Below are 25,984 nucleotides of genomic sequence, written 5' to 3' on the forward strand. Positions count from 1 at the left end.
CCTGCAACATCCACATCTGATCGTGGCACTTTTCAGCCCCAAATCCTCCACCACCTGTCCCTGCCACCACAGGGGCATTACGTCTAAGCTCATTCCTTAGCAGATGTGTCCCACCTTCAGCAGTCAGGAGCTGCATTTCCCCCGAGGTGTCACAAGCTCTTTCTTCTGTCCCCTCTCTTCAGAGTGACTGTCTGCCCTGTCTAGCTCCCCACCACCTGCTCGCTCCTCATTCTTGAGCATCGGCTTTGACCTCTTGTCCTCTGGAGGCCCACTCCTGTCCCCTGACCAGTGTCGTCACCTGTCCAGCCCCAGCAAGACCGTGAGCACCACCAGCAGGCTGTCTCTTGTTGCAGTGCCCAAGAGGCAAACCCGGACTGACCATTCACACCTGATGAATACTGAGTGGACAGACCAGGAGCTATTTCAGACCTCTAAGTTGCCAACCCCGGGGCTGGGTGCCCACAGAGCAGAGAAACTGACAGGTGCTCTGTAGCATCCCACAACCTACTAGATGCCATTGTGACAGCCATTTCCAGATGTCCCCTAGAATAGCTTGACATGAGGGACTGGTTTTATGGAAGACAACTTTTCCAAGAGGGGAGAGAGGACTAGGCAGAGCTCAGGCAGTGATGCAAGGGATGGGGGATGGCTGGCGGCTGTAAACACAGATGAAGCCTCTTTGCTGTATTGCCTGCTGTTCACCCCCTGCTGTGAAGCCAGTTTGTAAGTTTCATGGAAGACCATTTTTCCGTGAAGATAATTTTTTTCATAGGGAGGAACATAGGGTGGGGGCAGGAGCACGGGGTGGAGGGGTACAGCGCTGCAGCCCGGCTCCTAACAGCTCCTACGCGACCATTCTGTCTACTATGAGTCAGCCCCAGAAGACAGACAGGCATATTCCAGGTGAGATATGGGGCTGCTGAAGGGCAGGTAACCTGCTTTCACTAGGGAGAGGCTGGCCAGCAATGGATGATGACGTGTGTGAACTAAAACGAAATCTTAAGCCCCCAGCCTAGTGAATGGACCCCAGAAATACCCTAAAGCAAGCTGTGAGAGGGGAGGTCAGACATGCCTGGGCACGCCACTCTCCCTTCTTAGAGATCCCCTTGGTAAGGTCATGCCAGACACAGCTTAAGGCACACCTGCAGGTCATCAGTTTACTGAACAGGTCACTTGAGTCTGGGTACACGTCTGATTTGTCTTTGATTAACACATCCTTAAGTTGAAACATTCCAGACCTGTAGACAGAGCTTTATTTCTTTAACCAGTTACAAATCAACGAATCTTTAAAGCCCCCTATAACCCACATTTCCCTGCTTTGAGATGTCCCACCTTGTTGGGCCCAACCAACGTATACCTTTATTGATTTATGAGTTTGCAGTTAATTCCTGTCTCCCTGACATGGCTGAAACCAACTGTACCCCAGCAGAGCAGGGCCACTTACTCAAGGCTTCGTGGGCATGGTTACCCCCACAATGTCAGTTTAGAATAAACACCTTCAAATTATTTTACAGAGTTTGAGTTCTCTTCCATTGATTGATGCCTGGGTCACATTTGCACATCTCCCCTGATCACAGGGACCTGGGCTTCTGACCTGCTCCAGGGGAGCTCGGCCTCCATCAGGGGTCTTATTCTCCACATATTTCCTGAGGGCTCCAAGGCTGGCTTCACAAGGGTCCCCACCAATGTCACTTCCACACCACCTCCCAATGGCTGCTGCTTCCTTATTGGAGCCCCTGGAGGGAAATCTCCACCATGATACACCCCTAAGGACCTGTGTTTCCCACAGCCACACTGCTGCGAGTGTCTGCGTGTGTGGCAGGGGGGCAGGGAGGGGCTCTTTCCAACTGTGTAGCCCCTGTCCCCTGGTCGCATGGCCATAGTGCTTAAACCCAGACTCTTACCCAGTCTTTTGTGATCAGTTTAACTGGCTTCTGGATCTCACCTTCAATCTTGCAGAGTATCTCAAGAAAATATATTTTCAATCATTTTCTGCTCTCGAACCCAAGGATGGCAACCCCACTTTGAGGTGCCAGAGCCGGGACGGCCTGCCCCATCTTCCCTTTGGTTTCTCACTCTTCCTGGTCTGTGCCCCTCACAGACTCCTCCCTTCTTAGCACATTTTTACTAAAACAAAAAAATTATCTTTATGCATATTGAGGAGAGCAAACACATGGGTAGTGGGTGGTGGGAGCCAGATTGGACCCCCTATCTGCATTTTCAGGTTCTGGTCCCAGAGGGGTCAGCCACGAGGCTTGTTACTGAGGGATAAACATTGGAACTAGGTTGAGTGCTGGGAGCCTGAGCAGATGTCCAAGTATTTAACTTGTTCTTCTTTGTCAATTCAGTGGGTTCGATGAAATGTGCCTAAAGGCTCTTCCAGTTCTGATGTATTGTAATATTTCAGAACCTTGGGGAAAAAAAAAAAAAAAAGAACACCGCCAGGCCACGTGAAGCCGCAGCTGTGATGAAGCAGACTTGGTTGCAGTTAGACAATGGAAGTAGAAAATTCACCCATCACATCACTGATTTATTCCAGGACTGTGTGCTGAGTCCTAAGTGTGGGCCAGGTGCCTGGGAGTGCAAGGCCTGGTGTGGGGGCGGGGCGGCGAGAATTAAGGTTCTCCCTCCTGCCGAGATTCAAGCTGAACCTCTTCGGAGGAGTTTGTGCTAATGAAGTTCAGAGAAATATGTTTCCATAGCCCTGAGTGAGGAAGCAGCTTTGCTTAGTGGACCAAATAAGTAATCAGTTGGCAGTGACTTGGCGGTCTAATCCGAGGACGTGGCTGCCCAGTGACGTCGCTCAACCTCTTCAGGCCTCAGTTTCACCGGCTGCACCTGGCAGATAAGGCCAGGTTGCAGAGTGAAGTGCTTGTGGGTGTGAGGAGCTGAGCTGTAAAGAGCCAGGTGGAGCTGCTGCGACCAAACCTTCAACTGCTCATCTCTAAAGCAGTCAGGAGACCACCATGCATTTGTTCATAAATTTCTGTTTCTCTGCAACCCTATTTTTAAGTGCTTGTTGTGTTAAGGGACATCAGAAAGTAGAGAGCTTCAGATATTTGCTCACAGTTAAGCAGTGTTGGAGGGAACAAAGATCTTTGATTTTTTACTATCATGTGTTAGAAACTGTTAGGTTATCTCTTGAAATTCACACAAATTTTCCGCCTTGGCACTGTTATCCCAACTCCTAGTTATGAATAAACTGGGGAGAGATGAGGTATATTAACCCAGTGGTTCTCAGACTTGGCTTCATAGTGGAGATGCCTGGAGAGCTTTATAAACGTACAGGTACTTGGTCACACTTCAGGATACGTGGATTTAATTGGCCTGAGGTGCAGCTGGCCTGAGCATCAGGGTTTTCAAAGCCCCCTAGGTAATTCTTGTGCAGCAAAGCTCAAGGTCACAGATGTAATCAGGCAGGAAACCTAGTTCTGCTGACCCCAGGGCCAACTTCCTCCTATTAGGAATTATCTCGGCTTGTACCAGCTCCAATCTTCTGAAGACATCTTTATCTCTGACCTAAAAGATTAGCTTCTGAGGAACAAGCAAGCTGTAATGAGTAACATGGCATTTAAGAGTCATCCAGGGTGTAGGCCGGATGGAGTAGATTTGATGGGTTCTCAGGATCCATTAATAAAACCAAAACAAGGCAGCTTGGGAGAGTTTGGGCCAGAGGTAGAGGGCTTGCAAATGGCACAGCACAGGTAAGTTACCCGGGCAGAACTGCAGTGAAGTAGGTTCAAAAGTCACCTTGGTCCAGGCAAGTTAATGCATCAGGTCAGCTGCAATGGTGTGGTACTCAGGAGGCAAACTTCACCTGGATGGCTTGCTGAACATGAGCTTGTAAGACCTACCCCCAAGTTTCTGACCCACCCAACTCTGGGAAGTGGCCTGAGTACTTTGATTTCTAACAAGTCCTCAGGTGACCCAGCTGGTCTGGAGTCACACTCTGACAACTGTCCAGTTAGACAATGCCCTTTCATAGAGCACGCCTGACATCCAAACATGTAACTCCCAGCCGGTGCCTTCCACCTGCTTTCACCTCCATTGTGCCTGCCGGGAGCTTAACTTACAAGGCTGATCTGTGACTGGATGGTTCCCAATTCTGGGACATTTACCGAGTGATCGGGCTGAGAACTACCCACTTACCAACATCTCACTTACTAACTTCTAACACCATTAGGAGATGATACTGTAATCTTATTTTCCTTCCAGAAAGGAGATAACTTGCCAAAGCGACATTGTATTAGGACAAACCATGAAACTGCTGATGTTCACCTTCTTTTCCACCTATAAAAACGGCAATTTCATAGGGCTCATCTGCGAGCAGAGTCCAGACTCTAATCTCAGCGTCTTTGACCCCAGAGTGCAGGCTTTTAACTCCAGTTCTTTGTTCCCTCCCACTCAGGGCCCTTTCCTAGGCTACATGTGTGTTCCTGAGGGACGGGATCAAGATGATGAGAGAAATTAGGATCATAGGTTTCAAACCACACTCTCCCTAGTGTGAACAGGTTACCTGCCCTTGAATAGCCATTTTCTCACTTGGAATAAAATTGTACTTGTGACATGGCTGATGTCGTAGGTGACGACAGGCACCCTGACCCCCTGACTAGTTGACTTTCCCGTACTGAAGAGCCTGGGAAACTAAAAACTATGTTGGCCCACCTGTCTTGCAGCTAGAACCCGGCACATAATCCGCCCCTTCCTGCAGACGCGCCAGCTCGGGATGTGATGGAAGTGAGAGGCACAGGCAGCAGCTGTGTTTTGCAGATCGGAGGTTCCAGAAGGCACGTGGCAGAGTCACCTGGTTCTTCTGGGAAGCCACAGCACACCTGCTACATCCAGTTCTGAGCACCAGAGCAAAGTGGTGGGAAGAGGCTGCAGCAGTGTTGGCTTCTTGCTTGGTTTGAATGCATGTCCCCTTCATAATTCATGTTGAATTTCATTGTCAACGCATTGGCACTGGGGAGCAGGCCTTTGAGAAGTGGTTAGGCCACGAGTGCCCCATCCTCACAGGTGGGTTTATACCTTAGTGAAAAGGTTTCTGAGAGTGAGCACTCGCTGTTGGCCCTTCCATCTTCTAACACATGAGGATTCAGCCCTCCTCTCCTCCGGAGGGTGCATCATGTTTGTCAGGCACCCTCTCAGGCGGCCTCACCAGACACAGAACCCACTGATGCCTTGACCTTGGACTTCCCAGCCTCGAGGACTGTGAGCCAACAAATTTCTATACTTTGTATATTACCCAGGCTTAGACATTCTGCTATAGCAGCACAAGATGGACTAAGACACTTCTCTGGAACTGTAGTTCTCAAGTGGGAAAAATGTTGGACAACTGGCAATATCTGGAGATTTTTGATCATCCAGATAGGGTGGCAGGTGCCGGCTGCTGGCTGATTAATGGGCCGAGGCCAGGGTTACTGCTGAACATCCTAAGTGCACAGGACAGCCCCCCCATACAAGAGAATCACTGAACCCCAAATGACAGTAGTGCTGATATTGGGAAACCTCATGCCAGAGTAGTGTATGTGACTGGGTATTCCCCCCAGCACATCCTCCTCTGGCCATGCAAATGAGGTTACTTGGCAACTCGACCTGCCCTCTTCAATAAATCCAACTCTTTATAAATTTACTGGAAGGGATTTTGTTAACTAATACCAAAAATTCTGACCAAGAAAGATGGCCATGTGGGAGGCTGGACTAGAGGATGAAGAAGACCCATGTGCCTTTGTCCCTGACATTAAGGGTGGGGGCCTTCCAGGTACAAATCTCATCATGGATGGTGAATCCCACAAAGGTAACATGTGCCTTATCTATGCATAAGCATGGACATTATTATACACAGGTTAGTCACCTGAGTAACTCTCTCATCTGGGTAAATCTTTATCTCCAATTGTCACGTGATCACTAACATTATGACACGCCTATTTCCACATGACAGCACCATTTTTCACTTTAATGGTTCTGCCAAATTGTCTCTCAGCTACAGATAGGTTGGGATTGGGGCAGAGCCACGTTAGTGAATGGAGACATATGAACAAGGACATCTTCTGGCTGCCAGGTTCTCTTCAATTATATGGCAACGCTCTTAACCACAAAGTCAAAACTTGACCAAGAAATTGGCTTGAAGGAGAGCAAGTTATATAGTAGAAAATAGGGAGAAATATTCAGAAGGAGACACAGAGATCTTGTCCATGGTGTGTGGCCAAGAACACAGGTGGTTCCAGTAACCTGCCCTATCAAACTCATCTTTACATAGATTAAATGAGATCCTCATTTAAGTATTTAGCACAGAGCCTTGGTGCATTGTAAATGCTTGAGAAATGTTGACACTGACACAGATAATAGCAATATACTTGGGGATCCCTTTTGGCCCTCGGCTAACTCATTTGGTGAAGATAAGATAAAAAGCCATTTTCCTAGGCTTCTGCATGTCAGGGATGTAGGGGGGTCTTGGGCCCATAACAGGTGCTCAGTAACTATTAGCCCCCATTCTTCTTCCAAGGGTTTCTCTTCTCCCACCCACCTCACTGGACCACAGATCAGGGTGAAGGTCTCCTGTCCATGGCGCCCCCCTCTACCATGGTCCTGCCTAAGACCCCCTGCACAGCCCGGCCCAAACCCTCCACCTGTCCCCCCGCTCCACTGCTGTCACCCGGTATTGACAAACTTGCAGCCAGCAGATCATACTCACAGTGTGAGGGAATCATTACCTCCTGCTAATATTTTTATAGAATTTCATAAACTTGGTCATTCATGAATCATTTACAGTACTTTATTCCAATGAAGAGTTCACAAATCACTCAAATGCTGGCAAAATGCATAATAATGAGTCATATTTCAGGAGGCTTTGCATTAATATGTCAGCTTCCAATACTTCAAGAGATAAATTATTTTGCCAGGTGCTACTTCGGGTCAGAAGTACGGGAAGCCCTTTGGGGGGCTGGGGCAGGGAGCAGTGGTGAGGAGGCCGTGAGAGGGTGTCTAAGAAGTCACACTCCATCTGGCCAATCGCAGCCCCTTCCCTGGCCCAGTAAGCAGAGCTCCCAGGAAGGGGAGTGAGGACTGTGCAGATTAGATGTGAAAATCAAGCTGAGGGTAAATTAGGAAGAAGTGTTTCTTAGTATGGAAAATGCAGGGCTTAGAGCTGCAGAAAAGCAAGTATGGATCCCAAATCCAATATGTACTGGCTGTGCGACCTTGAAATAGTTGTTTAACAGTTATTTGCTTATCTGTAAAATGGTGTTAACACCTACTTCCCAAGTCTCTTGTGTGAAATGGATTAAATAAGAGAAAGCATCTGAAGTGTTTAGGACAATATCTAGCATGTAGTGTTTAATAAACAGGAGCTCCGATGATGGTTCATATCAGGGGCCCAAGGACGACTGCGTCCCTGATTATTTCTTATCACACAGATCCCTGAGGCTCAGATCAAAATGCTTTCTCGTTGGATTTGGGAAATGTTAACACATTAGCATGTACTTGCACGCAAGCAGCATTTAACTTTAACATAAACAACAACACTGGAGCAATTATGACAGCAATACATCCTGCCTTTTAAACTTACAAGAGTGGAAATGAAAACATGGGGATTTGGAGGCCTGGATTCTGCTCTTTGAAGAAGCAGGTTCGCTGCCAACAACACCGACTTCCGTGAACACAATGGATGTTGCTGTGTTACCAAGGCAGTGAAGTATTTCTAAATAGGTGTTTGGAATGGACTGGAATTGTCACATCCACGTGCCTGAGAATACCAGCAAAGGAGTAAGCTACTTCTCATTGAGTAAAAATAGGAGAACCAGCTCGGTGCCCACATCTCAGTGGTTAGGGTGCTGGCCACATACACCAGGGCTGGAGGGTTCAAACCTGTCCTGGGCCTGCTAAACAACAATGAAAATTGCAACAAAAAAACCCAGCTGGGTGTTGTGGTGGTTGCCTGTTGCCCCAGGTACCTGGGAGGCTGAAGCAAGAGACTCCTTAAGCCCCACAGTTCGAGGTTGCTGTGAGCTGTGATGTCACAGTACTCTACTGAGGGCGACACAGTGGGACTCTCAAATAAAATAAAAAATAGAAATAGGAGAACCAAGGACAGAACCATCAGGACCTTCAGATCTTAGGGACCTTCAGACTGAAAAAGCAGGGCAATTACAGAACTGAAGGGCACGAGGCAGGGAGGGAAGTAGCCTTAGAAACCAGACCATTAGGAGGAAAGTCAAGGGTGACTCAGGCTTTGCCCTGGTTAGGTCACGGCAACTCTGTGCTGAGTAAGAAACTGCTTTCCCACCAAGTAGCAGTAGCCATTCCAGTAGGCATATGTAGCCCTGTACCGGGGTAAAGCAAGCCATATGATCAACAAGCACAATTCTTGCCATGTCACCTACATACAATAATAAGGAATTTAAATCAGCTTATTCGGAAATGAAGCCTTGGAAGGAAAGCTGAGATTCCCTTACCTCCTGTTAGGATGTCCTCACCCTAGAGAATAGATGTAGAATGGATGAATTAATTGATTAAACCATCTATATGCTATTAAGTAGATAATGAAACTATGATAAAAACTCAAGATTATTCACAGAGAGTCATGTGTGAGATGAGCAGGTTGGGCCCATCTCACAGTCCTTGGAGTCTTCATTTGCCTTGTTTTGGCCTGAACGTGATTGATCTTTCCCACTCATGTGTCAGATTATGCTGTGCTTATCATTCTAAATTCTTGACATGTATAATTTACTTAATCTTCACGAAATCCTATGAGGTCATCATCAACTTCATTGTTATTATTCCCATTTTCCAGGTTGGGAAGTTGAGTCAGACACCGGCCAAGTTCCCACAGGAAAGCCATGGCCTGAATCCAGCCAGTGTGGTGCCTGCAGAGTCCCTGTTGTTAGTGACCATGATGTTCTGTGGCCTCACTTTCAAAGAAAAGTATGAGATATGAGATACTCCAAGCTATAGACCAACCTCTATTTTATTAGCTAATTAGCAAACACTAGTAATTTCATCGTCTGTGATCCTTGGAGATGCTAGTAGTAGCTACACTTTGTGGACAAGAGTCACGAGATCAGGGAGGAGAAGAGAGCTGCCCAAGATTTCACAGCTCAGTACGCAGCCACGTTTAGAGAGATTTGAATGACAATTTTCTGACCCTGGAGCTCTTAATCACTATGCTATGAAATTGTGAAATTTATTGTTCCTTGTGTTTGAAATGTAATGGATAATCCCTGACAGGCAGGGAAGGAGCAGAGGACACCTACACACAGTCTGTTGCTAGTTTTTCCTACAGTGGCTGGACACTTATAGCTGCTGGTCACCACTGGTTACAGTCAAATCTCCCATGATGCCAATGGACAGTTTCTACAATCACCAAACTCTCCCTTGGGTACGTGCTGAGAAGACAAATGGCTCCTTCCTCACTGACAGGTGACACCCCTGTGGGTGCTCAGAAGAGTCTTTGGCAAGGCTTCCAAGGGGGGAGTCTGGAAGGCACCCGTATTGTTCCAGACCCCAGGCCTTTGAACACATTGTTCAGCGTGAGACCCATCAGAGGTAGGGACCCCACCACCTGCCATCCTTCCGCCACACTGCCTTGTCTGTCCAGTACTTTATGCCTCCAACACCCTTATATTAAATAGTATCTTCTCATTGGAAGCTCACAGCAATGCAGTGGAGTAAGTAAGAAAAACAAAGATGACAGTAACTCCAAACCATGGCCATTAATGCTGTTTCTTTCTCTACCATATTTCTTAAACATACACACATCACGATGTATGCAAATACTTAATCCATAATAAGGATAACGTATGGGTTTGTATGTTCTGTTTCTATTCAATACCACATCCATTGAATCTTTCACATTATAACTAAAACTTCTTTAAAAGAATTTTAAATGGCTATAGAAAACTGCCTTGCAAAACGTGCTGTAATTCAAACTCTCCTCTATTGCTGAAGATTTAACAATTGTCTTCATTTCAAGGACTAAGTCTTACTATAACAAAACTGAACTGAATTCCTCCACATTCCCTTAGAATAGATTTCTAAAAATAGAATGTCTAGGTCTGAAGATTACACTTTTTACAGCTCTAGATCATCCAGCTAATCTCTGGAAAGCCAAAGTTGACCCAGAGGGCTTCACAGAAGCGGCTCTGACCTCCTCTGAACTGCCCCCAGGTCTCCCTTCTTAGTCTCCTCTACCCAAAGTCTGATGCAGGCCTAGAGGGCTCCATTGATGAGATGGAGACCCCCACTGTTACCCTGTCAGGGTTCAACTCCAACTCACACAGTAACACCCTAAAGCCACACAGTCCTGGGTTTGGCAAGGCACAGAGATAATGAGCTCAGTGGGAAGAAAACAATCTTTGAAAGCCATGTCTCTGCATGCAGGGTGGGGAAGAAAGGCCACTTACTTGATAAGTAGCAATCATTTCTCTATCCAAGGACCGTGTCACGGAGACGCTCCCCGTGTTCTCATTGATTCTGAAAATTCCTTTAGGCTCTTGATCCACTCCCTTTCCAGTGAGCCGGAACTTGGACCCTTCCGGTCTGTCACTGTCGACTACCTGGTGAGAGAAACACACCGACATTTAAGACTGTCTGAAAAACACAGAGAAAGCACATTAAAAACCTAACTCAGGGACCCATCTACTAATCATGGGTTCAACACACAGGTGCCTGCAAAGATTTGACAAAAGTAGCGCTGCCTAAAATAGGATCATTGTTCAATACCTTCCATCCTGTCATCCAAACCTTGACAGCTATCAGCTGGGGAACTTACCAGCACTCAGGTGATGTGTAGTGATGGACCCAGGGGGGCAATAATTGCAAAGTGGGGGCATTTTTATTGTTTCTAACTCCAAGAAATAAAATTTTGTTTTACTTTCTCTGTGAGCAAGATGAAATAGGCAATGAAAACAATTTATTTGACAATCTTACACTGCTGTGGCCCCCAACCTCAGTTCATGTTAGGAACTGGGCTTGCACAGCAGGAGGTGAGCCGCAGGCCAGTGAGGGAAGCTTCATCTGTATTTGTAGCTGCTCTCCAGGACAGCATCACCGCCTGAGCTCTGCCCCCTGTCAGGTAAGCAGCAGCATTAGATTGTCATAGGAGCACAAACCCTTCTGTAAACCGTGCACCTGAGGGACCTAGGCTGTGTGCTCCGTATGAGAATCTCATGCCTGATCTGAGGTGGAGCCGAGGACATACACAACACACTTCACTGTGTGTCATTGTCTCCCATTGTCCTGCAGATGAGACCATCTAGTTGCAGGAAAACAAGCTCAAGCCTCCCACTGATTCTGCAGTATGGTGAGTTGTATAATTATTTCATTATGTATTATACTTGAATCACCCAGGAACCATGCCTCACTCTCGATACATGGAAAATTATCTTCCATGAAACTGGTCCCTGGTGGCAGAAAGGCTGGTGACCACTGCTATACTAGGCAGCGGCTGATGGATGCTCTAGATTTCACATGTATCCAGTCATCAGAAGTGCACCTAGTCATCTACACCTGCCCCATAGATTCTACTAGGAACAAGACATGGTGCTGAGAAAAAAATTCACACACACACATACACACTTAAACCTCAGAGAGTGCTGGGGACAGGGGTTATTATCCCTATTCCCTATTTAATGGATGAAACTACTGAGATGCAGAGAGATTAAGCAAGGCTGCAATGGGAAGAACTCTTGAAGAGATAAAGATGTGTTCAGAACCTCCCATTGCTCTAGAGATACTGCAACACCACATTGTCATTTCTGAATTTAATTCAAGGAATTTTTCTATAGATTTTCAACCTTGATCAGACATTTGAAGAATCAATTCAGAAGGTAAAGGTGGAGGAGGGTAGTTCCAAGCAAAGGGAACGACAAAGACAAAGGCAGTAGGTGGGAGAGGGAGAGCCTAGAGGATTTCAGAAATGGTGAGTCACTAGCATAGGTTATACAGGGATGGGCTGAGAAGCATTTAGTGGTCAAATTAAGGGGAGGAGGTATCTTTTGATGGCATTTGAAGGCGTACAACAAAAGAGAGAATTATTATATGCATTAGTTGTTTCTAGAGTTTATCCTCAAGTATTTGCCGGCATTAAATGTCACTTTATCATCAGAACCTTCGAAAGTTAATTTGATTATAGCAAAACAATTTAAAGGTCATAAACAGGATAGCTATTCAGGACATAATCTGGATAGAGATCCAGCTGCAACCAACTTGCAAATGATCAGGAACCCGCTGAAACATACTCAACAGTGCCTGGAGAGTGTAGGTGGAGTGGACGGGTCAGGAAACCTGCCTTCTCTCAGAGTGTATTAGCATCCCCCAGAGGTCACCTCAAGGGCCACCAAGCCTGCAATTCCGATGTCTGACACTAGGTGGCAGTGGTGCCTAAGGCAGCCTGAACATGATGGTTGACCAGGCAGGACCCTTGGAGGCCCAGCAAGGCATAGTTCCATATAACACAGGTTTTTTTTTTTTTCTTTTCGATTAAAACTATTCTTTATTAAAATACTTGGAAAGTTTTGATTAAACACCAATTACCTATGTTTGCATTTTTAAGATTAACAGAAAATTGGATATAAAGGAAGATTAAAAATATGGTTTGTGATAAGAATTTTCAATCACTGCTTGACTGGATTTAATGCAACTGATATTCTTCCCCTGACCCTGTCCTTTCTGTGTGGAGGGCCCATGATATCAACAGCTGTAGCTTTTTGGCTTCAACCCTGGGGTCCCAGTGCCTGGCACAGTGTCTGGAACACAGTAGCAACAAAGTACCTTAGTGAAGGATGTCACTGTTCAGACAGCCATGTGTTACAATCCCAGATTTGCCAGTGATCGGCTGTGTGACTTTGGGCATGGACCTTTGCCTCTTAAGTCCTCGATTGCCTCAACTTTAAAATGAATCATTCCCCAGCCTTGTTGAGGCTTCCTGAGATGGTGTATGGAAAGTGCAGTTCCTGGCAGATGAAAGGGGCCCAGTCGATCACAGGTAACAACTGCAATGCTAATAGAATGACCACAGCAAACCTAGAGTATTTTTGATGCTTCCAGGCACAAGATGCATGTTAGACATCATGTAAAGAAGTCCCTTTCTGAGGGAACAGAATTCCTCTGTAAAAGCAAACCTGGCAAACCTTTCTGAAGTGAAGTGATCTGGGAGCAGACTCCCCAGGTGGGAGGGGCACTGGGCACGCCTGGCTCTTCTCGGTCCCTGCCATCAACCTCCACTGAGATGTGCATTGCCCTTGCTCTCCTAGGCACGCCAGAAATAGGCAGGTTCCATCCAAGAGGTCCTGATCATTCTAATGGGAAACAAACATGAGAATCCTCCAAAGCCATGGGAAAATCATGGTTCCCAGTAAGAGCATCTGACCCCATCTGTCTCCCAGACACAGGGCTGCTGGTGAGGACCTGCCCAGAGAAGCCTTCTATATTTTTTGTTCTCCTTTTCTTAAACCTCCCCTGCTCAGAAAAAGTTGGGAACACAGCACCCAGAAATTCTGGAAGAAACACCGTGGGCGGTGGGCCTCTTGGGGCAAATATCACCACTCTCTTCTCCCTCTGCCTCGTGTCCAGCACAGAAGCTGAATTTCAAACTCAGAAACTCCCCTGAGGGTGACACTCCCTTCTGCTGCCCAGGATGGATCTGGGTCATTTCCTTGTGCTATCTCAGAGAGCTTGAGCTACCTGTTGAATTAGCCCTTGCTGCTGGATGAAAAGGATTTATTTCCCAGGGAAGGAGCAAGTCCCCATGGTGAGGCCTCTGCTTAGTACTGCACAGACTCTCTGTCTCTTGATATTTTTCTGTTGTTAAGAGCATGGCAATGGATGTATCTATTGGCCCTGCCATCTGCTCTTCAAAGCTGTGCCCCCTTTGAAGACACATCCACAGCCAGGTATGGTGTCCCCAGGAAGATGAGCCTTGTGGCAGCATCTGCATGGGGCAGGGAGGGCCCCATTCTCCCTGGAACAAATGGTCTCAAGAGGTGGTTCCTGGGAACAGTGTCTGCACTCCTGGTAACTCCTTAGAAACACAAACTCCCAGGCTCCACCAAGCCCTCTGAATCAGAAATGCAGGGGTGAGGCCTGGTGACCTGAGCCTTAATAACCCCCCTAGGTGATTCTTATGTAGCTTGAAGGTAACTGCCTTGGACAGATCTCATTGCTACCCTCTTCAGGGTAACTGATACTGGTGTCTACCGCTACTATTTAGAGCCTTCTGCTAAAAATAGGCTGGGGCTGTTGCTACCTTTTTGGTAAACCTATTTTAAACACAGAACAGTAACAGGAACTCATCTTAAAACCTGTTTCTAGGATCTCAGTAAAGCAGAGCTGGTATTTTTCAAAGGTGCTAGACCGACACACGTCAGAGGCACCCCCGGGCGTGCGGGAGCCTTGGAGAGGAGCATTGGAGAGCGGAGCATTGCTCTTCCGGGAGAAGGTAGACGTCCTGGCTCAGTGTAGATTTAGGAGGAAGCTCAAGCCCCCTTCATCACCCACCACCTTTCTGGCTTCTTGGCTTCTGTCTGGGTTTTTAGAGAGACCCGAGCTCACTCCAGTGTCACTGGTTGAGGAGATGGAAACTGCAGTGGCTATAAACCCAAGGGCGTCCTTAGCCACACATTGAAACTATTCCATGCAAATTAAGTGGGTTTCCAGGAGCCTCTTATTATACTGTGTTAAACTCCTGATAATTGTCCAGATGCTTCTCCACAGCTGGAGCGGCCAAGCCTGAAGTCCTTTTCTTTTTATTCTTCTACGTGATGCAACAGAAGAAACCCAGGGCACTGCTCTGGCCAGAAGGAGCCCTGCTCCAGCCTCTGCTCCCCAGCAGCTGTTCACTGCAGAGAGGGCCTCACAATCAGCTCATCTTTCCTATTATTCTTTGTAATTCAACACATCTTTTTCACAATAGGATATTTCTTCTTCTCTTGTCCTCTGAGTTGGAATGGTAAAAACAGCTAAGGATGAGAGAGAACCTGGCCCCAGCTGCCAACACCCTGGAAAGGCGAGTACATTGCACAGGGGAGTCCTGCTGCACCCCCAGGGTGAAGAGCTTCATGGCTGGCTGTGGGGGCGGCACAGCATCCAGGGAGGGGCAGGGGATACTGAGGCCTGGAGCAGGTAGGGAAGGCTTAACCTGAACTTCCGAGGGTGCCCCTGCCGTACACTTCAGGCAGAATGTGACACAATATGGACACGGCCAATGTCCCTTTTGGTTCCCCTACTAAACCCCAGTCCCACTGCTGTTCTCTGCTGCAAGTGACCAGTGATGCCGTGTTCTAAGGTATTTTTCTATGACTCTACACCAGGGGTCCTCAAACTTTTTAAACAGGGGCCCAGTTCACTATCCCTCAGACCGTTGCAGGGCCGGACTGCAGGCCCCAGGACAAGTCAGCTACTAAGCAGCACAGGCAGTGGTGGCAAAAACACCCGGCGGGCCAGATAAATGTCCTGGGGGTCTGCATGTGGCCTGCAGGTGTAGTTTGAGGACGCCTGGTCTACAGAAGTTTTCAATGTTTTTACATATAAAAAAAATATATGGACTACTGTGGTTGAGGTATTTATGCTTGTGTATGCATGCATTTATAAACTTTGTAGGGGGTAATTTTTGATGTACAGAAACATTACAAAGACCATACAAAGTTCCTATATGCCTGGCATGCAATTTCCCTTAATTTTAACATCTTACCTAACTGTGGAACATAGGTTGCAGCTGAGAAATCATCACTATCCTTGACTGAGCTCCGGATTTTATGTATTCAGATTTTACAGATTTTTCTACAACTATCTTTTTTCTGATCCAAGATCCAGTGTAGCTCCCCAGTGCCTTAGTGAGATGCAGCTTTTAATGTATATCCTAGAACTTCCCTGTGGGTTCAGATTTGCCTTTAATTGCACTGACATCAGTTCATTTTCTTCCCCCTGTGGAAAATGCATCTGATATCTCAAAATGACACAGGCACCAAGTTCTGTATATCATGGTGGTTATATGAGCTTCTAGTCCTACCCTCTGCCAACCTCCCTCTCCATCCCTTCTCAACTTGAGATCTTTGCCTGTTCTGTTCTCAGGGATAGAACAGTGCACGGTACCCAGTTTTCTGTAAACATCTGAATCATGAATAAGTAAACGAATATCACAGTAGTCTCTGAACTGGCCTCTGTGTGTCCAATTTCCTGTCCTAATTGAAACCAGGATGGGGCTTCTAAAATGCAAACCCTATCTGACCGGGGCAGTACCCAGATTAAAGCTTCCCTTCTAGTGCTCCTTGATGGGTTTCCAATTGCTGCTTCAACCCTGACCATTGTCACAACTAACCTTCAGCCACAGGCCTTCTGAGTTTGGTCACTTCCTCTAAATCTGTGTTAGCTGGACTTCCGACCCCCACCCAGTCAGCTGGGGACCCCTCCTCATCTTCCTGGCTTCAGTGCCAGGCATCACCCACCCCCTGCAGCTTCTCCTTGCCCCTTCTCCTGCCCACTCTGCATCCAGTTCCCCTCTGCAGGGCCCTGCCCTCCTCACCGCCAAGGTCTGTGACAGCAAAGAGGCCAGACTGCCTTTTTGTGGGTGGTGGCAATTGTCCCTCTGGCTATTTCTTATTCTTGTTCACATTTCAGGGGCTTAGAAACTAGAAGATACTTGATTAACACTCTGAGTGAGCGAGTGCAACTTTATTTGGCTATTTTTATTGATTGTAAAATGCCTCATAAACTCACAAATTAAAAATAAAAATAAGGTCTGTTGTACACATCTTTCCTTCTTTTTTTCTTTCTTTCTTTCTTCTTCTTCTTCTTCTTCTTTTTTTTTTTTTTGAAAATGCTGGCCCTTTACTGGTGCAATGTCAATGCTTTTTAATTTCTCTTTTTACAACTGCCCATACTTGACCTCCTAGGCAGTGGTCATGCTGAGGAGCTAAAAGAGACCGAATCCCCTCTCTGTCCTTACACGGGTCCCTTTAACTGGTGACCCTCTGGGGGAGGGAACATTATGTTTGCTATGCCAGGCAGCTTCTCCCAAGTACCCACGCACTCTTCCCTGTCACATCTAACTAAATTGATGCTTCTAACTCTCCCCTATGAAGAAAATCAGAAGATACAATTTCAGAGGACAGCAACCCATACACATATGGTATGTGCAATGTTATCAAGAAGATGCAAAACAAGAAAATAATTAGACCTCTCCCAGTCAGCAAGGGGCATAAATCACAGGGAGCAGGATTGGCCTCTGGGGGAGAAAAGTAGAGTAATACCGTTTTCTCCACATTTACAGTATTTTCAGTTTTATCAAGTGAGCCTATATTACTTATATGGTTAAAGAAAATAATAATTCTTTAAACATTTAGGAGGACTTATTGGAGCTTGATGTATATGCTAATTTAGAAAATGTTTTCTGTTCATGTTAAATAGTATAAAAAAATTACTATGGCCCTTAACTGTAGTTGCTAAAAGGCATTTGTGTTCATCATTAGAGTGGTTCTCCCAGGTGATCCGTAAGCATTAATTAATCCTCAGCTGTGGTTTAGTCCTTGACATGCCTTTGAACTTGAACACTTGGCCATTCAGCAGTTCAGGCAGCTGTAACACTAGGCCCCTCTCTCTCCCTCATGCTCTCAACTACTTTAAACCTCTAGGTTACAAGTTAACAAGGAGGACTAAGGAAAACCCAGCCCCAAGGTCTCCTGCCCAGTGGAGAAACTCAGCGAGAGGCCCGCTGCACCTTGCACTAGTGAGGGCTGGCCACATCCATTGCTGATTTCACATGGTTTCTATAGACTCAGGGGAGGTGCTGAGGTGAAGGACAGGATGGAACATTTGGGAAGGAAAAGTCCCAGCAACACTGGTGAGAGGCTATCTGAATCTACCATACATAACCTTCCCACACTGGCAGCCCTTGTGCCAGCTCTGTTCCCTTCTTCTTTTATGGAAGACATGATTATACCAAAGCACAGCTTCAGCAGAGTCCCCTAAGGTTTAAGTTCATTATGGGCATTATTTTCTGAAAGTTTATAATTTTTTGATTATTGTCTCTGGGGTGCATGATTTAATTTTTCAAGAAGAACATTTCTAGGCTGGGCCTAGTGGTTCATGCCTATACTCCTAGTTCTCTGGGAAGCCAAGGTGGGAGGATTACTTGTGCTCAAGAGTTTGAAACCAGCCTGAGCAAGAACAGTTTATTCTACTAAAAGAAAAAAAAAAGAAAGAAAAAATTAGCTGGGCATTGTGGTGGGCATTTGTAGTCCCAGGGGCTACTCCAGAGGCTGAGGCAGGAGGATTGATTGAGCCCAACGGTTTGAGGTTGCTGTGAGTTGTGATGCCATGGCACTCAAGCCTTGGCAATAGAGACTCTTGTCTCAAATTCAAAAAAAAAAAAAAATGAGGAGGAGGAGGAGGAGAATTATTCTTAATTTCCAAGTCTTTAAAGTATTTTCACCCTTTGCAGAGAGCTCAGAAAGAAAACACGCCTACAAAGGTTGCTCACACCCAGCATCTTGTTTGAATGCCTATAGGCGTTGTTTGCAATCAAAAGGTCAATGATTCATTTCCAATTTATAACATTTTAAAAAACTCTACTTTTGAGAGTTTTAAAAAATTTATTATTGGCCAACTACCACATCATCTTTACTAAATAACTCATGAACACAAGGAAAGGATGGGAAAGTAACTCATCAGTAGATGAATGGATAAACAAAATCTGTACATGTGGTCTTTACAACAGAATCATATTCATTGTCAACAGGGAAGAAGACTCTGCTACATGCTAAACCATGGGTGAACTTTGGACACTGTGCTAACTAAAATAAGCTAGTTGCAGAAGGATAAATATTACACAATTCTACTTACAAGGTATCTAGAAAATTAATAGGTACAGAAAGTAAAAGAGAGGTTTCCAGGGACAGGGATGGGGAATTATTATTAAAGCAGATCAGGGAAAGGGGAAGACACCTTTGGGTCATTTAATCACCATGCTTTCCTTGTTTGGTCCCAGAGTCTGTTAACTACCAATCAATACCATGATTTTGCATCCCTTTATTGTCCAAGTGAATAACTGGAGGTCCTCATGTATCACTTCCTGAGTTTCCTATTTCTTAATGAGTTCTGTGAATTTCACTCTCCTGCTCACCAGGTCCCCTCAAAACATCTTCTTTGTGTTGGGCACCTTTCCCTTGGCTTTGTCCCTTGTTTTATAGTAAATCAAGATAGCTCCTGAAGTATCTGGTGGAAAATTTAGATCTCCTATACTTGCTGTCTCTTCTATTCATAAACCAGATTTATGGCTCTGGGAAGTAGTTGCTGAGGTTGCCCCCAAATATTCCAGCTCTTCTCCTTCTGGGAACCCAGGAGTGCACTTCCCTAGACACTTGAAATTAGTTGCAGTCATTTGACTTCCTTTGGCTAAGTAAGTGTGAATGAAAGTGATGGTGTCATTTCAGCTAATTCTGGGCAAAAGCTTTAGGAACGTCTGTGTTCCTTGTGGTAACCAGCCACATTCCACTAGCCTCATTGACCTGGGTCCTGAGTCAGCAAGGAGCATAGTTCCCACTTAACCCTTAATGGACATGGAGCTTAATGAAGGCTTTGCTTCTCTGCCAAAGGTTGAGGAATTTAAGGTTGCTTATCACTGAGGCAGAGCCTAACCTATTTTTACTAACACAAGTGTTTAGGAGAACAGGGTTTGGAATTAGGTAAAGATGTATCCCAATTCAGAGATCATAAACAATATAGACTTATAGGAAGATGTGTTGTTGCCTGCTTTAAGAGCAGATACTGCCTGCTCTGAGCCTCATTCCTATCTTCTCCCAAATAGGAAATTAGGCCCATGATAAAAGGCTTATGATAAGCCAATGATTTGAGATATATGAAATGCTTAGGTTCATAAACATGCTCAACAATTCAAGGCAATTGTTTTCCTCTGATATTGATGATGATGACAGTGGCAGAGGCTCTGATTTATTGAACACCGACTCTGTGCCACACACCATTGTAAAGATTTTATATGCCTTAGTTCATTGAATCTTTACAACATTTCTGTGGGGTAGGTATTGATTATAATCCCCATTTTACAGAGAAGGAAACTGAATCCCACAAACTTTGCCAAAGTCACCTAGATTCAAACCAAATCATCCAAAATCCATGGCCTAAACCCATGCTCTATATGGACAACTAATGGGCATGTGTTGAGTTGAGTAGGAACACCATAGGAGTGGAATCAACAAGACACTGAGCCTGGGGCTGATGGAGGAGCTCCCAGTCTGGACTCCAGTGACACTGACATGGCCCTCCATTCAGACTGGCCAGAAACATTTGTCTCAAGTCTATCTCAGTGGCAGAGCCAGGTTGGAGGATTTCAAAGTCACTATTCCCAGATTTATATGTATCCATTGGGTCACCTGTTCCCTCTGTACATCAAGCTCCTGCCAGAAACATCCTTAACTTCTCACACGCCCTGAGCTTTGTCATAGTAATGGCACAATTTGAAGGTTTTCTCTGTGCTTTCTGCCATCTGAAAGGGTAATAAATTAATCATGCCCTTGGACACTGTTGAAATATATGTACTTAATCTCTTACTAACTTGCCAAACTTTTCTCTCTCACTGTTGCTCTGCTCCTCTGCCTTCCATCAGTTTAGACTTTTATGAGTCCTAGAGAAAGGTTAAACCAAGTATTTATTCACTTATCTGAACCACAGTTCGGAGAAAGCAATGTAACAGAATCAGCTTTACGAACCTGGAGCTATTCCCATTTGCAAGTAATCAACATGAACAATTGAGTAATTCTTCCTGGGAATTCGTGTTGTCTTTTCTCTGAGAGTGTAACCGCACTTATTCTTATTATTCTTATAATTCAGCACAAATTTTTAATGTGAAGACTGATGCCTGGAAATATAAACAAAATTTCAATCATGTTCATTTGAAAGCCTGACATTCTGTCCTTCCTTGAATATATCTTGGCTAGAAGCATCTGTAGTCAGTTTTGAGGTTTCTCATGCCCTGGAGCAGCTCCTGTGTCTTCCAATTGGATCATGCCCTGATTAAATTCTTTCAAGACTCCCTCTTCCCACCCAACCCCATTTATTTCATCCTATTGTGTTGTCATTTTCCCCAAAAGTGTCATGCTTGGGCCTTATCTCTCTTTTAGCCCTGGATTTCCCTTTACTGACCCAGAGGCTCCTACCTGAAAGTTGAGCCTGGTCAATTAGATTTTCTTTAGGAAGCCTGGAATTGATACAGGAAAAGACAGGGTACCCTTAAGGTCTTGGCATGAAAGTCTAGTCTGCCATTTTGAGGAGACACTGCTGGGCAAAGAATATAGTCTACAGGGAAAACTGAAAGAGACTAATAGAGACTATGTTAAATGAAGACCGTTCAGGCTCAAACATGGTGCGTGGTCCCATCCCACAGCTGGTAAATAATCCAATGTCACTTCAGCTTGTACCTCCACCTTGATCCCAAATTACACTCTGACACCAAAACACCACCAGCCCCCTTTCCCAGTGGTGCCTGGTAAATAGCTTTAATTCACTAGGCCTTTACAGAATGGGTGTCTGTATGGCTCATTCCACAGCTGCTCCCGGGTCTCAATTAATACTCATCTCTTAAAGGAAGACTTCCCTGGCCACCCTGTTAAAAAAAAAAAAGTACCATAGTGCCCTCCCTTCCAACATCATCCTTGTTTTAGTTTTCTAAATAGAACCTTCAGCACCCGCTAGATAGTAGAACCACCATAGTTGATCAGCTCCCTACAGCAAACACCTGTGTACAGCAACTACCACCCTAAAGTGGCCACTACCCTAAAGTGGCCACCTCCCTACAGTGGCCACCTCCTTACAGTGACAACCTCCCTGCATTGACCACCTCCTTAAGTTGGCCTAATTTTCAGAGATGGGACATGCACCACATGTATGCATCAGTATGGCAGGCCTAGTTCCTTGTGGTGACCACCTTTGTATGTTGACTGGTTTGTTACGGTCCCTTGGGTGGTCAACTTACAGTCCTTCTATGTATTTCCCAGCATATTTAAGTCTGTTGTCTCTATTTACCATTTAAATATATGCAACACATTAGCAAGATGTGTATTTTGTCCACTGCTGTGAACAGTGGTCCGCAGAAGACATCCAGATATTTTTTAATAAACAAAGAAGCTATATGAAGAGGTGGTGAAATGAGAAACCGTATGGTCAGAAAAAAAGAAAGGAGTCCATAAATCAATGAACAGGCCCAGCTGCCACTCAAAATGGCTTGTCAGTTTCTGGAAAGGACAAGCTCTGCCTCTTGAGCTTGAGTGCTTAGAGATACTCTGGTGTCCTCCACTTTGAGTGACCCTCCTGGTGCAATGATCCCAGTAACACACATTATTAATATTAGAGCGACCTGCTTACTGGGTAGTAATAGGCTCATGGATACCATGAGATCAACTTGAGTAAATAGGAGATGGGCTAAGTCTTGTTTCAGAAACACGAATCAATGAAAGGTACGGAACAGATAGATTTCAGCTCAAAAAAGAGGGCCAGTTTCCTGGGGTGGAAAAGCTTTGGCTGACGGTGGTGCCCAGGTCCACACTGTCATCTGGTCAAGGCTCCGTGGAGACCATTAGCAGCTGCTGGACTCTGAGGTCTCAAGCGTGGGGCCACCCTCTGTGAATATGTGGGGCACCTTTGTGAGCCAGGTGAAGAGGGAGCTGCTGTCCAGCTGTTTAAATTCAGCTCAGCGGCTTTCTCCCCTTTGGTTAGACAAGAATTTTTTAGCTCCTTGCTCCTCCATTTCTCTGGGTGCCAAGCAATGGCCCTCCTTCCTGCCCTATAGTGTAGTGGGTGAGATAACGGTTTCTGGGTCAGTTGTGCCCTGCCTCTAATGTGCTCTTGGAGTGACACCTTGGGCACATCTTTTCACCCCCATGAGCTTCAGTTCCCCCTTCAGTCACCTGTGAATAACAGAACTGAGCTCTGAACTTCTGGGGAGGGCAGATGAAGCTGGGCATAGCACCCAGTAGACACTCAATAAATGTTAACAGTGGTCATCAGAGCATAACTAAACATACCATGTACAAGTCAGGAAGAGTAATTTTATAATTTAAAGGATTTTTTTTTTTAATCTTCAAATTGCATCCTAGGTAATGAAATTATAGTCACTGAAGTCTTACAAATCCAGGTGCTGTGCTGAAACTATTGTGCATTTCACCTGGCAGTTACTCCTGGGTACTGGATTCCTTAGAGCTCAAACAGATATCTACCCAGGGAGAAGAGTTGGCTGTTACTAGGTGTTGGCTGGACCCTGGAGCAGATGGCTGGACCTTCTCTGTAAGGTTCTTACTAAGCAGGCAAGTATGCCGAGACCTCCACCCCGTGTAGAGTATGAGTGCTCTGTTAGAGGGCACGGGCCCTGGCCTAGGTGTGTAAATGTACCTGCCACATGGAGGAAAGTGGATGCTTGCCCAGTCCCGGCACTTTCTGACTTAGACCCACACAAATTCGCCCAGGCTCATTTGTAAGCTGTTGTCACCCTCCTCCTCCCAGCCTCGCTCATCCTGCCTCCCAAGTTCCCTGGTTGTTATAAGCTTATCACAGAAGTAAATCAAAATGTTCTCAGGAGGAGAAGAAAAGATAAAAGCAAAAAATGCACCATCCCCAAGAGAGGAATATTTTTTATAGTTCCACAACTTTCACAATTCTGTCTTAAAAAAAAAAACCATTATTTAATTTTAGTACCATGGAGATGCTAGTGATGAGTAACGGTTCCTCTTCTACCCTCCAGTATTTCTAAAATATTAATACTGGCTGGATACCTCTCCTAAGGGGAAACAAGAGCTGAATCTTTTATAGGCTCAGGAGCCCTTTTTCCATACAACAGACTATATATTTATTCAGTTACTACCACGCATATGCTCTGGCTTCTTCAAATTATCTCTGCATCAAAGGACAGCAGTCAGAGCATGGGCTGGGAGGATAAAATACGTTGCCAAATAGTTTCTTTCTCATTATTTTCTTTGTTAGGGTTTTACCCTTCTAAACGACCCACCAAGATACACCTCTTATCTATACACTAGACTTGGAACATGAATCAAAAACAGAAACCACACTGAGGCAGCCAACTTTACAACCTCCGCGGGTCAAATGTCTGTCAAGGCCAACAGCAGGTCATTATGTCCTTAGCTGCAAATTATTGATGTGGAGCTTTGAACACTGAATCCTAACACTGTTCTCGAGCAGGTCACGATTGTGTGTGTGTGTGTGTGTGTACGTGTCTGTGCTTTATCATTACATTGGGGTTACAAGAAAGAAAAGAATAAAGAGACCATTTCACAATTAACTAAAGCCAGCATTGTAAATTGTTGTACTTGGCAGTGAACCTAAAAAAAAAAAAAACAAATCACGTTTGCTTTTTCCCTCTTTACAACACTAACACACACTCTTTCAAGGAAAATCTGGTAGGAAAACTAAAGTGAAAGATGGAAAACAAGATGCTCAATGTCCCAACAACTATTTGAACATACTGATGACCTTTTCTGTATTTTAAATGTATACAACTGCGTGTGTCTCTATTTTTGATTAACTTGCTTTAACTTTGAAATAATAGTAGAGTCACCTACAGTTGCAAGAAATAATCTTTACCCAGCTTCTCCTAATGGTACCGTCTTGTTAAACTGCAGTGTGACATCGCAGTTGGGATACTGGCAGTCAGGCGATCCTATCTGCACAGTTTTACGTGTATTCAGTTGTGTGTGTGTGTGCGCGTGCATTTAGTTTCATGCAGTTTTATCACACATACAGGTTTTTGCATCCACCACCACTAGTAAGCTCCAAAGCAGTCCCTTCACCACTGGGACACTCATGTTACCACTTCATAACCACAATCTCCTTTCTTCTGCAGATCATCCTTCTATCCCTAAATCTTGGCAACAACTCACTTGTTGTCCATTTTCATCATCATTTTGTCATTTAGACAATAAATATCACATAAATGGAATCACAAAGCATGCAACCTCTGGGACGGGCTTTTTCATTCAGCACGATTCCTTGCAGATTCTTCCACGTGGTTGCGTGGATCAGTAATCCATCTTCTTGCTTAGCTATGTCCCGTGTGGTACGAATGGACCAGAGTTTGTTTAACCAATCACACACTGAAGGACATCTGGGTTGTTTTCCGTTTTGGCCAAATATGAATACAGCCGCTATGAGCATGTGTATATAGGTTTTGTGTGAACATAAGTTTTCGTTTCTCTGGGACACATGCCTAAAAGTGCCACTGCTGGGTCCTCTGGCAATTGCATGTTTAGTTTTATAAGAAACTGAGGAACTTGTTTCCCGACTGGCTGTACCACTTCACTGTCCCACCTGCCATGTCCAGCTGACCTGGTTTCTCAGCACCCTCACCTGTATTGGGTTTTATTTATTTATTTTTAATGGCAACCATTCTGTAGGCGTGTACGGATAGCTTGTTGTGGTTCTAATTTGCATTTCCCTCATGACTAATGTGTCTACACATCTTTTCATGTGCTTCTGTCTCACATATATATGCCTTTGGGTGAAATGTCTGCTCATATCTTTTGCTCATTTTCTCATTTGGTTGATTGGGGCTTTTTTTTTTTTTTGCTGTTGATTTCTTTGTGTATTCTAGATACTAATCCTTCGTCAGATACGTGGTTTGTAAATATTGTCTGATTTGTGCCTTGTCTTTTCATCCTCTTAACAGGGTTTTTCACAGAACGAAAGTTTTTAATTTTGATAAGGCCTAATTTTTCAAATTTATCTCATTTTAGGGTTCACACCCTTTGTGTCGAGTCCTCACCTTAGATCCCTTATATTTTCTCCTTTTCTTTTTTACATAAATGTCTCACTGCTTTACATTTTACGCTATTGCTCATGATCCATTTGGGGTTCACTTTTTGTTGAGGGTGAGGTTGACTTTTTGCCTGTGCATGTCCACCTGCCCCGCACCCTTTGCAGGAGGACGTGACCTTCATCTCCTTTACTGCTTTTGCACTGCTGTTAAGAATAG

General features: G+C 45.1%; 1 protein-coding gene across 4 annotated transcripts in view; it reads right to left on the reverse strand.

Annotated features, from left to right (window-relative positions):
* The window catches only part of CDH13 (cadherin 13), a 964,648-nt gene that overhangs the window by 454,079 nt on the left and 484,585 nt on the right, over window positions 1-25,984 (reverse strand). For all 4 annotated transcript variants that reach the window (XM_012806161.1, XM_003791299.2, XM_003791298.2 and 1 more), the window contains one exon: window positions 10,401-10,553. In XM_012806161.1, coding sequence (XP_012661615.1) covers window positions 10,401-10,418 — 18 coding nt within the window. In that variant the 5' untranslated portion in view covers window positions 10,419-10,553. The remainder of the gene's footprint in view (window positions 1-10,400; window positions 10,554-25,984) is intronic.

This window comes from Otolemur garnettii, unplaced genomic scaffold (genome assembly GCF_000181295.1).
Source record: "Otolemur garnettii isolate 467f Iridium unplaced genomic scaffold, OtoGar3 scaffold00047, whole genome shotgun sequence".
In the NCBI taxonomy this organism is placed as follows: Eukaryota; Metazoa; Chordata; class Mammalia; order Primates; family Galagidae; genus Otolemur; species Otolemur garnettii.